Source organism: Apteryx mantelli, chromosome 4 (genome assembly GCF_036417845.1).
Source record: "Apteryx mantelli isolate bAptMan1 chromosome 4, bAptMan1.hap1, whole genome shotgun sequence".
Taxonomy (NCBI): domain Eukaryota; kingdom Metazoa; phylum Chordata; class Aves; order Apterygiformes; family Apterygidae; genus Apteryx; species Apteryx mantelli.
The window spans coordinates 61,601,199-61,614,035 of NC_089981.1; the positions used below are offsets into that span (position 1 = coordinate 61,601,199).

General features: G+C 40.3%; 1 protein-coding gene across 1 annotated transcript; it reads left to right on the forward strand.

Annotated features, from left to right (window-relative positions):
* Positions 1-299: 299 nt before the first annotated feature.
* PSMA6 (proteasome 20S subunit alpha 6) lies at positions 300-12,033 on the forward strand. Its single transcript, XM_013940510.2, has 7 exons — positions 300-471; positions 4,369-4,463; positions 5,216-5,297; positions 5,567-5,722; positions 7,732-7,910; positions 9,999-10,093; positions 11,822-12,033. The coding sequence occupies exons 1-7, from the start codon at positions 396-398 to the stop codon at positions 11,877-11,879; spliced, it is 741 nt and encodes a 246-aa protein (XP_013795964.1). The 5' UTR covers positions 300-395; the 3' UTR covers positions 11,880-12,033.
* The last annotated feature ends 804 nt before the right edge of the window (positions 12,034-12,837 follow it).

The following is a 12,837-nucleotide window of genomic DNA, read 5'->3' on the forward strand; positions in this document are numbered from 1 at the left end:
GGTTGTTAGCGGCCTGGCAGCCGCTTCTCCCCTCGGCCACCACCGCCTCTCAGCCCGCGGGGCGGAAGGCGGGAACGTGGACGATCGCTGGCGCCTGCGCAGTAAGAGAGCGCAGACCGCGCCTCGCCGCGCTGGTGCGCATGCTCAGTGGGCCGCGCACTCGCCGGGGGCGGGGGGGTGCTGGGGGGAAAGAAGAGGGCCCGGGGGCTTGGGCATGCGCAGTCGGGGTGCGCTGGCTACACCATCCCCGCCGCGGAGCATGACGATGCGCGAGCGGGGTGTTTGGGCGCCTGCGCGGAGCACGTAACCCGGAAGTGCTTTCCTGGGTCCCCGGTCTGCGGGTAGTGGTGGGGCACTGCACGCTGTGAGCCCCTCGGCCGCGCCCGCTCCCCGCCATGTCCCGAGGCTCCAGCGCCGGCTTCGACCGCCACATCACCATCTTCTCGCCCGAGGGCCGCCTCTACCAAGTCGGTGAGTGCCCGGCCCGGGGGCCGCCGCCGCCGAACTGCCCCGTCACGGGCCGGCCGGGCCTGCCCGCGGCGCCGCCGCCTCGGGGGGGCGCGGCTGCCGGCGGCGCCGCCGGGGGCCGGAGCGGGCGCGGGGCCGCGGCCGGGCCCCCCTTCCCGGGAGCGGCGCTGCGGCCGACTCGGCGGCCCGGCAGCCGCGGAAAAGGGCTTTCGCTCCTCGCCCCTGCCGGTCCTGCGGGTGCGGGGCAAGCCTGGCGGGAGCCAGGAGCAGCCGCAGCCTCGGCCCTCCTGCGGCGGTGGGCTGGGAAAGGGGCCCTCGCTTGCAGTAAGAAAAGCCTAGAGCCAGGGTAGGCTGCCTGGTATGTCCCCTGTCGCGGGGAGGGACCTCCTGTGACTTCTCTGTGTTGGATGCCCGGTGCTTGAAGGCTGGACTGACAGCTGTCCAAAAGGTGTTTGTTCTCCCTGAGGTGCTTCTTTCAGCTTATCTTGATAAACTTATGTGCAGTGTTTTGGGGAATCTGAGAACTATAAAAGCTGTTTGATCAAAGTAGTTATGCTGTATAATAGTAAGCACTGTAATTCCCTGTGAAAAACCTGTTTAAAATAAGACTTGAACTATCCCAGTTAGTACTGGCCAGAACAAAGCCAGTGAAGGTTATGTGTGCCCTGTCGTGGTATGCCTGAATACTATGTTTTCAGTACAGCGTAGCCTATGTAAGCTGCCATTCAGTGTCCTATCCTTTCCAGGCTTCTGTGAGCCCTCTGCAGTTAAGCTGCAGCCAAGTTTAATGTTCCTCTGTAGGTCACTGAATCTTTTATTCTTTTCACTGTGTACCGGATTCTGTAGAGCCTATAGTGCTCTTCCATAGAATATTCTTAACAGCCTGTTTAACCTGCAGGCTGGCAAGACAGTTCATCCAGGGTGCTCCTGAAGGATCCACACCACAGGGCCAGATGAACTGACAGAATCATCCTGATGGTGTTTTTCCCTGGAGCTCAGTGACTCTTCCCCAATTGCGGTGGCCTAAGTGCCTGTACATTGCACAACATGCCTCTACATCCATCTGTTCTCTGGGAGAGGTGGTTGCTGGGACCAGACTTCATAAACTGTCAGTGGTAGCCAACAGTTGCTTTTGTATCTGCCCTTAAGCTGTTACCAGAAAAAAGTAGGTGGAGTAGACTTCATAAGCAGACAGTCCAGTCCTGGGATAGTCCCTTCTTCAAAGACCTGGTGAAAAAGCACCTGTGTATAGGTAATTGTACACAGGTAGAAAGTTCCCGTACTAGCTACCTACACACAGATACTTTCTTAGCACCTTTACTGTGTATAAGGGTTGTATTGAACTTATTAGATAAATCTTATGCATGTAGATAGCAGAGCCAGCACTTTCTCATGCAGGAGAACAGTGGCTTTGTCATGGAAGAGTAATGGTGTACAGCCTTCCCTTGCCATTAGAACATGCTAGTTGGTCTGCTTAGCCTTTCTGGCTAGGTGTCTATTGCAGTACAGTTGGGCATGGTTTCTGCATCCTGTAGTAAAGAGGGAAGTGAGCCGTGGTTTTCTACCTGCTGGGTGTACGCATCAACTGGTATTCAACCATTAAGCTAAGGTATGGGAACCCTCCATATCTTTTACCCATGTCTCAGAAGCAAGTATCTGCGTGTGTGTTTGAGAGCATCTGCACACAGCCTCAGGCTGTGTTACAGGTATTTTGAGTACCTGTCCCCTATGGGAAGGTAGGGAGAATATCACTTAGATGTGCATAATTAACTGCAAGCAAATGTGAGCTCTGTCCATCTGCAGCCATGCTGATAACTCAGGCACGGTGCCACACTAATGTGTCTGGTGGCTCGCGTCTGGCCACAGCGAGGGCAGAGAGCTCATGTTCACTTACAGTTAAATATCTGATCCTTGTTGTTGTGGTGGTTGGGGGGCGAGGGGGTTCTGTACATCCTTGGCCATGTGCTGAGCACTGATTAAGTAGATGCTGTCAAGGATGGGCATGGATAGATGTGGAGCTTTAACGTTATCTTAAAAGTTGAAGTTTCTCCGGAACTCAGCAGGAGCTGAACAGAGGTTTTCAGTGTAGCTACGTTAGATTGAAGACACTTTGGCTTAGACCTGTCTACTGTTTCCAAAGCACAAGAAGCTCATGTACCTTTTGAAATGCTTTCAAATTAGAAAAGTAATGTTTTTTGCACACGCAGTTCCCATTGCTATGGTTAATATCCTTAATAGCATCATTGTTGTCTTGCAATCTATTCATTCCAGTCTTCAAAGTTTGTTTCTTCTAAGTTGAATTTTGGGGAGGTGAAGAAAATGGTTATGTACAAATTTCCATTTGTTGTGAAGTATTTAGGGAGCTGCAAGGGGCTGTTGTAACTGGAAAGAATGTTTACAGTATTACTGAAACATTTACGTAACAGAAAACAGACTTAAATTCCTCTAGCAGTTTTTTGGCTCATCTCTTTGAAAACTGATTAGAATCTTTATCGTAGGTGATAATAGGAACAGGGTGAGAAGGGACTATGTGGTTCATTAAGCCTGGTCCTTGGTATTTGTGAGCAAAACCATTTTTTTGAGGGGATCTATTCCTGCTCACTCCCCCATGTTGCTGAGCCTTGGCCTGGGGCTTGAAACCCAACCAGTTTGCGGACAGCATTAGCTCATCTCTCCCTGGGTTCTTGGCTTTGCTGCGGGCAAGCGCTGATGCTTCTAGGGAAGGCAAGTGGAAGGGGTGACTCAGGAGTGAAGTTGTGCATCTAGTGGGGAGAAAGGGAGAAAACTCTTTATGTCACATGACCACAGATGCCCTGAAGCAATAAATAGTGCCATGAATAAATAGTAATCAACCCTTTCACGGCACTGGCTTAACAGATTAAACATTAAGATCCTGGTATTGCAAGCTCTGTGTGAGTTTTTTTTGTTGTTTTTTTTTTAACTTCCAGATTATCCCTCTCCTGTTGTACAGTCTCCTCCATAGATTTGAATTCAGCTTTTAAAACTGCTGAGTTTCTTGCTCCCTTTATTCTATTTTAGATGACTGTTTTAGGAGTTTGCTCTGATGTTGGTTAGACATGTTCTAAATTCTCATCTCATTCACATAGCTAACAAAAACTTCATCTACATTTAACTAGTGCTTAAAAGATATTAGGAAGCTCTGAGTGTTTGCCCCATATTGCCAGATACAGATTTTTAAAGGACTTGAGAACAAAGCTTTTGGAAGCATTAATCAAGGGAAGCTTATTGTGTAAGTCACCTCAAATGAAACTTGATCAGTTACATTTATCTGAATAATGCTGTTTAGAAGGCATGTGTGTAGATTTCATTTAAAAAGTGAATAAAAACATCAATACAGTATTAGAACGTCAGGTCAGAACATGTGATTATAAAAGGTTGAAACCCAGCTTCTGTGCCAGGCCCATTATTTCAGTTTTCTTACATGCTAAAGCAAGCAAACGTATTTAATTCCAGTCTTATTACAAGCTAGAATACAGAGTTCAGTTTTTATCTGTGTCAGTTAAATCTACAAAAGAAAATTACATTCTTCTAGCGGTATTAATACTTGAAATATTAAACTCCTGCATTCCTTCTGATTTAAAACAAAATCTGTTGCTGTTGAGCATTCTAATTGAGCAAAGAGGCAAATTTATTAGAAATGTGTGAAGGAAGCAGTGACAATGGTTTTGTGAAGAGAGAACTGCTTAATTCATATCTGAAGCCTCTGTTGTGCATTGTACTAAAGACCTTAAAGACACAAAGTACTACACAAATGCCTTTGTATTAAAAAGGAGATTGAAGGTTCAGTACGTAGTGGGATTTCTGTGTTGAGTGGGTGTCTGAGGTACTTGTACCAATATCTCTAACACTATTTCTGTTAACTTGTATATATTTTTCTAGAATATGCTTTTAAGGCTATCAACCAGGGTGGACTTACATCAGTAGCTGTTCGTGGGAAAGATTCTGCAGTAATTGTAACACAGAAGAAAGTACCTGTAAGTAGTCTGTTTTTGAGGGGTGCTGGAGGAAAGGGAGAGAAAAGATGGACGTGAGACTCTGCAACATTGAAACTATGTTTATTAATGTTGAGATACATATCTATTTGAATGCCTTATTATTGATTGTTGTGCTTATTATGATTTTAGCTCCCTTTAGTGCTCAGTTGTACCTTTCATTACCCAAGTAACATTGGACTGGCTTCCTCTATAGCTGATGAAGGGATAAAGCTAAAATATGGGTTAGAGCCAGGTTTGCTTTGGCATGGGTAGTTTATAAAGGCCGGGTTGTCCAAAATCAGTTTTTGATTTCTCTTCTTGAATAATTCCTGCTGGCAAAGCATTATGCCAGTTGCACAAAGAACAGATTTTCATGAATGTGTCAGCACAGTAGTGGTTTATTGCTGACAAAGGTTGAAGCTCTTGTGTTTGAAAGGTGGCATGCAATATGAGCTCAAGTTTTTGTATGTCTCTCCTCAAAGTTTCCTCTGAGGAAAAGGTCTTCAGTTTTATTGACCATACCTTAGCTGTCAGACTCTTCCAAATGTTGAGTTTTATCTTCTTCATTCTCCTGTTTCTTCCTCTGTATGTCCATAGCAGTAAATAGTAGAGAACAGGAGAGACATTTTTTAGCTGTAAGTTGGTTCTTTTGGGCTCTTCTGTAGATATCAGAGCATCCAGAGTCTCTTTTTTATTATTATTTTTATTAATAACTAGTGTTTTCTGTTAGAGTGTTTCTATTTCCTCTTTAGGACAAGTTACTGGATTCCAACACCGTGACTCATTTATTCAGAATTACTGAAAATATTGGCTGTGTGATGACAGGAATGACAGGTATTTAATTCACAGTCTTTTTAAGTGTCCCAAGTGTGTGGTGGTGGTGGTATTTTTTTTTTTTTTTAAATAGAACTTGCCAACTTTGTGTCACATATAACCAAGGATGTGCTCTAGGAGATTTTTTACACTCAGACTGTATTTAGAGAATTTGTCTAGTTCTGATGTGTTTATTTGAAGATAATTTTGAGTCTGGAATTTTACTCCAAGCTCTGAGAATGCAATGTGGTAGGTGTTCAGTGAAGTTAATGCTCTCTTTTTTTTTCTAGCTGACAGCCGATCCCAGGTGCAGAGAGCCCGCTATGAGGCTGCTAACTGGAAGTACAAGTATGGCTATGACATCCCTGTGGATATGCTGTGTAAAAGGATTGCAGATATTTCTCAGGTCTATACGCAAAATGCTGAAATGAGGCCTCTTGGTTGCTGTAAGTATAGTGTATGAAATTAATCTTCTCTGTTTCTTGTCTAAACTTGCAACTTCAAATATGGGACATTCTCACCCATTTTTCAAGTTGTGCAAAATAATGTGGTTGTAACGGAAGGAGTAAGAGGGACTGACAGCTGAAAGAGCGTAGTGTTGGAAGTCTTGAATTGAAGCCCTGATTCAACCATTGACTAATGATTTGAATTTAAGTAAATCATTTAACCTCTTTAAAATGTTTGATACTGTTTCATCTTAGTTTTATGGGGCTTGTCTGTTTGCACTGCACACTGATGCCTGTGAATGAAAGATGCTCCTTGTACCAGTGTCTGTGAAGGGTAAAGAACATTATTAAAACAGATATTTGGAGGGTGAAATTAGGCTTGTGTGGATTTTGATTTCTTTTTTGTCTGAAGTAATGTGTATAGTCTAAACATCAGTTTAGTTTGTGCTTTTGACTTAACCTCGATCTCTATGATGTAGGCAAGACATGCTTAAAAATATTTTACTTAAAAACATTTATGCGCCAGTCTTGCTTTGTAATTGCAAATACATTTTAAGTTTAGGTGAAGAAGATACGTATGACGTTTTCTAGGTATTCCTGGTTACCTTAGCGGGGGGGCGAGGTGGGGGGAGCATTCTGACTTGTTCTTTCTCTTATTTTACTCACAGCTAAGTGTATAACGGTACTTAGGCTGCCTGGAAACTGACTGGGAAAAGATCTAATGTTTCCTCAGTGACTCTTTTGTTAAATGTTCTGTCTGTTTTGGTGGGGGGTATTTGGGGTTTGTGTGTGTGGTTTTTTTTTTTCTTAGAATATTTTTAGAATTGATGAATCACTTCTCGTAATCGTAGGCATAAGCACTTCTTAATAAAGAAGTAACACTGAGGGTTGCACCACACTTCCTGTGATGGGCCAATTTTCTTATGCTTGTAACTTTCAGGAATAACTGTTTCTTTTTTCTCTTGGCATTTCCCATGCCTTGATAATACTGGAAAGTGATTTTTTTTTTTTTTTTTTTTTTTTTTTTTTTTTTTTTTTTAGTACAGCAATATGAATTGATGCTTCTTCTCTTTTTGGAAGAGACGATGCGTGTGTGTTTTGTGGGGGGTTTTTCTTGTTTGTTTTTGTTTTTTAGCAATAGCTGTTCAGAAGCTGTTAGCTACAGCTAGTGGTTTAAAAACTACATGGTGAAGCTAAAAGCATTAAGACCTTGGTCTTGCTCTGTGTTTTGGGGATTTTTTTTGTTTTTTGATTTTTAACAAATATTGTTCTTGAGTTATTTTTAAGGTGCATACTGAGATTATACAACTGTAAATCTGGAAGTGTAGTTGAGCATAGATGCACTTCAGTGTTGTGACAAGTTTGAGTTACTTGAAGTCTGTTCAACTTGAAATCACTCAGTCAAATGGTCTTAAAAGGTTCAGTTTTATGTTCTGAGATTTCCCTTTCCTCTCTTCTTACAAAAAAAAAAATATATATATATAAATCTGAAATGCAGGTGTAATGGAGGGCTTATCAGGATTACAGTCAAGACATCTAAAATTGATCTCTTAACATTTTCATTAATTTCAACATATTTGTAAAGCTGCTTTCTGATGAAAGGCATATCTTAATTGAACTATTGTTTACATTTTTTGAATGTCGTATAATACACAGGATGTTAAGTGTGGCTGAGTTAACCTTATTACCAAGACTTAAACTTTTGTATTTCCTGACTTTGTGGTTCTCTAAGCATGGCAAAAAGTTTTCTGCCTTGAATAGCCTTGTGTGAGTATGGTAGAAATCTAGTTTGCGCAAAACTGAGTTGCACACCTGATAATGAGGTGCTGGTAAGAAATGGCAGCTTAGAGAGAAAGAGGAAGTTGCAGCTCTAGGTGTTAGACTGTTTTCCAAAAATGTGTTGCTGTGCATGTGTGCCTTTCATAGGAGAGGAGGAATCTCTGTTCTACTCCTAAGGTGAATGAAATGTTATTTAAAAAAATAAATAAATAACAAATTTTCTCTTCAAGGTATGATTTTGATTGGTATTGATGAAGAACATGGCCCTCAGGTGTACAAGTGCGATCCGGCAGGCTACTATTGTGGATTCAAGGCTACAGCCGCAGGAGTTAAACAGACAGAGTCGACCAGTTTTCTTGAAAAGAAAGTAAAGAAGAAATTTGATTGGACATATGAACAGACAGTAGAGGTAGGCCAGCAGAGGGAAATAAAGTTTTGTCAAAGTGTTTTTAGTGAGTATGGTATATGTCGGGTTGTGATATAGAGGAGCGCAGCTAGGCATTTCCTGTTTTCTTGCAGTTCTGTCTTGCTGGCAGACCAAATACGGCTATTCCAACTAGAAAATCTTTTCAAGGTGTCTAGCAAGTTTTTAGATGGAGCGATCTAATCTGCTTTTTCTGCTTCTCCATTAGCTAAAGTAGACTTTGTGAGCATAGCACTCCCATTGTAGCCGGTGGTTGGTTACTAGAGTGCCTGATTCTGGGGATACCAGTGTAACTTTAAGTGGCGCTTAAAACAATCTTCGTGCTACAAAGCATTCCAACAAGACAGAGTTAGTACATATATGTCAATTTAGTAAATATATCACCAGTTGTTATAGCTGCTGTGAAAACTGAAGTTGAAGGCCTATTATAAAAATGTATCCTATTTATAAATTTGGTCAATGAACTTTTTTTATAATTATCCTTTTTCACTTACACAGCAGAGATTGTATAAACAGTCCTATTCAATGGCCCATCCACTTCTCCTGCCCAGTCTTGTTCTTCATTCATAACGTTACGTTTCTTGCATCACAAGATAGCAGTTGCAGTGAGGTATACTAACCTAAGTAATTGACTGCACTGTAAAATTAAACGGACTATTGTATTAAGGTATATGTGAATGCTATGCAGATTAAGAACTTCAGCTAAATTGCTTCTGAAATCTGTGTTACTGTGAAAGTCACGTTGTATGTCTTAAAGGGATAATAAATACCAATTTCCTTAATATGTGATTTCTTTAAAAATAAGACCTTGAGCAATTTAAGCGCTCATATCATGTTGAAGTGGAACGTACCATGAATTCAAAGTTCTCTGAGACCCTTTCCTATCCTGGCTAATTAATCCTCAAATTAAATGTATTTTTCTATCATTACTTGATTATTGTACCCATCACTTAGTTGAGCGATTAGAGTAGGCAAAATAGTATTTTCATATTCTTGCCTTTAATTCATAAAGCTTCCATGTTTATGGAACAAATACTTAACTGAAACCAAGTTCTAACAGTCAAATCCTGGATACACTTATATAGCTTTTTATTGTTTGTAAAAATGCTGAAACTGTGAATGTAGATCAGATATTGTCCCTTTGAAAGTAGATAACAACAGAGAGAAGCAAGTCTGTCAAGCAAAAGCTCTTTTTTTTTTTTTTTTTCCTCCCTCTTTTTAGAGGTAGTGCTCCATGGGTAAACAGTTTTTTGCGACTTGACTTCCATGGAGTCTTCTGATAAGACATCTGTTTATTCTCATAGTCTCAGTCTCATAGAATTTCTGCAAAATCAGTGTATTACCAACACAGTGAAAAACCTTAGAAAAGTCTGTCTAGTGTTCTGCACTTCCTAAAACATTATTACTGATAGAATTAAGTCCCAGCATGTCAGAATAACTGTTTTGACAAGCATCTGGCTACTTAGCTCTTAGCTATTTACAAAACTTCTCTCTTTGCACAATCATCATTTTAGGAGTGTATCTTCAGCATTATTATGATTCTGTTGCAGAATTAAGTATGAGCAAGATTGCGGAGAACACCTTTTAAAACAAATGGTGTTTTTTAGGGTGGGGAAAAAATTCAAGTTAAACCACAAATAAATGTGGCATTTAAAAATGGCTAATGTAATTTCAATTATCAAAAGAAAATCCAGAATAGATGCTTTGCAAGTGACGTACTCTAAATGATTCTAGATTGTAATGATGATGTCTGGCTTGTTTTGTCTGTGGCAAACATGTTCTGTCTTTGGGACCAGGGGTTTTAATCTTTGCTTTCTCCCCCCCCCCCCCTTTCTTTTTTCCTGCTAAGAAAACATGTCCTTTGGTTTTTGTAAATCAAGCTTTGTAAGGAGAGACCTGGAGAGGAACTGTATTCTGTAACAAGAGGAAACTGTTTGAAACTTTTCAGCTGAAGTTTTGAGATGGAAGGAAATAATTTAAAATTGGAAAGAAGAATAATTGTTGATGCTAGGTCTATAAAAAAACAAATAGTCTAGTGCTTTCTGCTTAATGGTAGCTTTTGTTATCTTTCAGACAGCAATAACATGCCTGTCTACTGTACTATCCATTGATTTCAAACCTTCAGAAATAGAAGTTGGTGTAGTTACAGTGGAAAATCCTAAATTCAGGTAAGTGATCAGCATTGATAAAACTTGGTGTATGTTTCTCTGGTTATGTACAGTTAGTTTTAACTCCTTGTATAATGGTAAATTGAGAAAAGCAGGGAAGTATCAGAAATTGAATGCTTGGGCCTCTTTTATTTCTAACTATTCAAATGTGTAGGGATAAAAGAAATAGGTTTAAAAAAAAATTAATACAATTTGGAAATGTGTGGTCTGGTTAAGGGGGGTCCAGTAGAGGGAAGTGTCTTTTTTAAAGAGTATTTTTTTTATGATTAAACTGAATTTACAGCCAGTCTAGATGACTTTTCATACTTAAAAGAATAAAAGCTTTAATTTGTACCTGTATTCTGGAGTCCACTCCCAAATCATAGTCATGACAACTAATGCAGTAAGGTTTGTTATGTATTAGGGATCTGTTTGCTTAAGTACCTTAACTTTTTTTTTTTTTTTTAATTCTTCCTGTCTAAATGGGATCTTTAAGTGACTCTTACTTATCTTGTAAATGTAATAGTTTTTAGCATTTCCAGTATATAATTACTAGGTTATAGATTTGTATGATTTGAAATAATAGATATAAATAAAATTTGACAGGATTAAAAGATACTGGATTTAAAATCACTGCTGTGATTCAGAAGTGATTTATTTGCTTATTTATTTATTTATTTTACTTCAAGTACATTCCAGCAACTGCCAGGTTCTCACCAAGCATGAAAGCAAGAGACCTGTGATTTACACCCTTATTTGTATCACTCTCTGAGTTCAGGGTACTGTGTGCAGCAAGGTTACGTAGTGAGTCTAACCAGAGAGACCTGGAAATCTTCCTGCTGGTGGCTCTAGGCCACGTCAGATACAGCGTACTGGACAGCCTTTTCAAAACACAGTGCATAGCTTCAGAAGTAGGAGTGAAACCATAGCAGGAGCGTAAGTTTGGGGGCTTTTTGGTTATTGCAGAAAGACCCTCGAACTATTTGTCTTATCTGAAATTTAGGTAAGTCTTGCCTGCTGCAGCCTGGAGTTCAGTTAATTCTGCCTTGCTATTCTCTTTTGCCATTCAGTTGTTCCACTTTTTTTTTTTTTTTTTTTTTTAAGAAAGTCCTTTGCTGCTTTAGTCTAGCTACTTAGTAGGTAGGGATTGAAGGGAGTCTTCAGACCTTTGGGTCCTACAGATGCAGACTTCTGAGTGGTTCTTAATGTTTTGAAGTTGACGTGGAGATGATGGGTGGCTTTGCATTTGATAGTGTGAGGTTTAGAATGATAGAATAGCACAGGTTTTTTGAAAATAGTTGCAAGAACTGTATGGTAAAGCTGCTCCTTTACCATTGCTGCTCCAGGGACTAATGCTAACTTTCTGTCAAAGTTTATCTATCAGTCCTTAACGTCCTTTTCGGAAAGGGTGGGTAACAACCAGAAAGGAAGGCTATGAAAATCTGTGTCCCCGTTGGAGTGATCTTACTAATTATCATACCCGTTCTTCTCACCAGTCCCAGCCTGCAAATATATTATTCATGAGGAACAACCTGTTCTTTTTCTGCTTTTGCTACCTCTTTCTCTCTAGTGCCTTTGATTCTTCCTTTATTTTTCAAGAAGAATTGGAATGTTGGATTGTGGCCTGACAGCAGTGCTTTAAAGGGCTGAAAGATGCATTATATAAAAACTTATTACATTAGGTTGAAATATTGGAGTTCAAGGGGAAGAATCATCAAAGCTATTTAAGATTTCTTTTTGTTCTTTTAGGATCCTTACAGAAGCAGAGATTGATGTGCACCTTGTAGCTCTGGCAGAGAGAGACTAATTAGCTTTCCTATTCCCATTGTCTGTGCTTCTGGCCAGGATATTTGGTGAAAAGAAAACACTTATTAATGGCTCTAGATTATGGGTTGAAAACAGTATGTTCTCTATATGATGTATTTTACTCTGTACAAATAAAACAGAGGTTTTTGAAATAACTTGGTGTCTCCTTTTAATGTAACTTTTTTTTTTTTTGACTTTCAATGCTATGAAATTGTTATTCAAAGTGCTTGGTGACTTTGAATATTTCTGTGATGATCACTTGCCTTTTAGTTGTATTTTAAGAGAAATTTTATACTTAGTTTGAACTACATGACTCTTAGTGTAAAGTTCTATATCAGATATGTGGTATGTGCGTTTTAAGATAATTCTTAACATTTCCAGATGTTTGCTTCTTGCCCCAGGATTGAAAGGCTTATAACACTGCTCTTTTACGTATGAGGAAATAAAGATCTTAATTTGCTCAGGTTTGAATGAGGATGTAGGACAGAAGTTGAAGGAAAAAAAATGAGCTGGGATTTCCAGCTTGTTCCTCTAGCCTTCAGACTTTTTGCTTCAGATACTGAATTTAATAGACATCATCTGCTACAATTAAGCAGTTCTAAAGCTAACACTTTTATTTAGGGGAACAAATTCTATAAGCAGTGTACTTCGGTTGTTTATCACCTACCTGGTTCGAGGCTTTGAGCAGTACAAAAAATATTGTTGGGGCAGGGGGGAGCCAACAGGCAAAGTCCATCAACAAGAATATCTTTGAGAAGCTATTCTCCTGGCTCAGAGATTCAGAGATTCCAGGTTAGGAGAAAAAATAAGATGGCAAAAACTTGAGTCAAGGTGGAGAAAACTGCATTTCTGTTCTGCTGGAATTGAAGAGGTTTCTGCCTCAGCAGCAAAAATGGAGGTAGGAAAGCTGTGAGGGAGGAGACACTGAGGCAAAAGGGAAGAGGGCCGCCCAACACCTT

Coding starts and splice junctions, on each gene's coding strand:
- PSMA6 (XM_013940510.2), top strand. CDS start 396: ATGTCCCGAGGCTCCAGCGCCGGCTTCGACCGCCACATCACCATCTTC. Junction 5,298..5,566: donor TGTGATGACAGGAATGACAG/GTATTTAATTCA, acceptor TTTTTTTTCTAG/CTGACAGCCGATCCCAGGTG. Junction 5,723..7,731: donor AATGAGGCCTCTTGGTTGCT/GTAAGTATAGTG, acceptor TTTCTCTTCAAG/GTATGATTTTGATTGGTATT.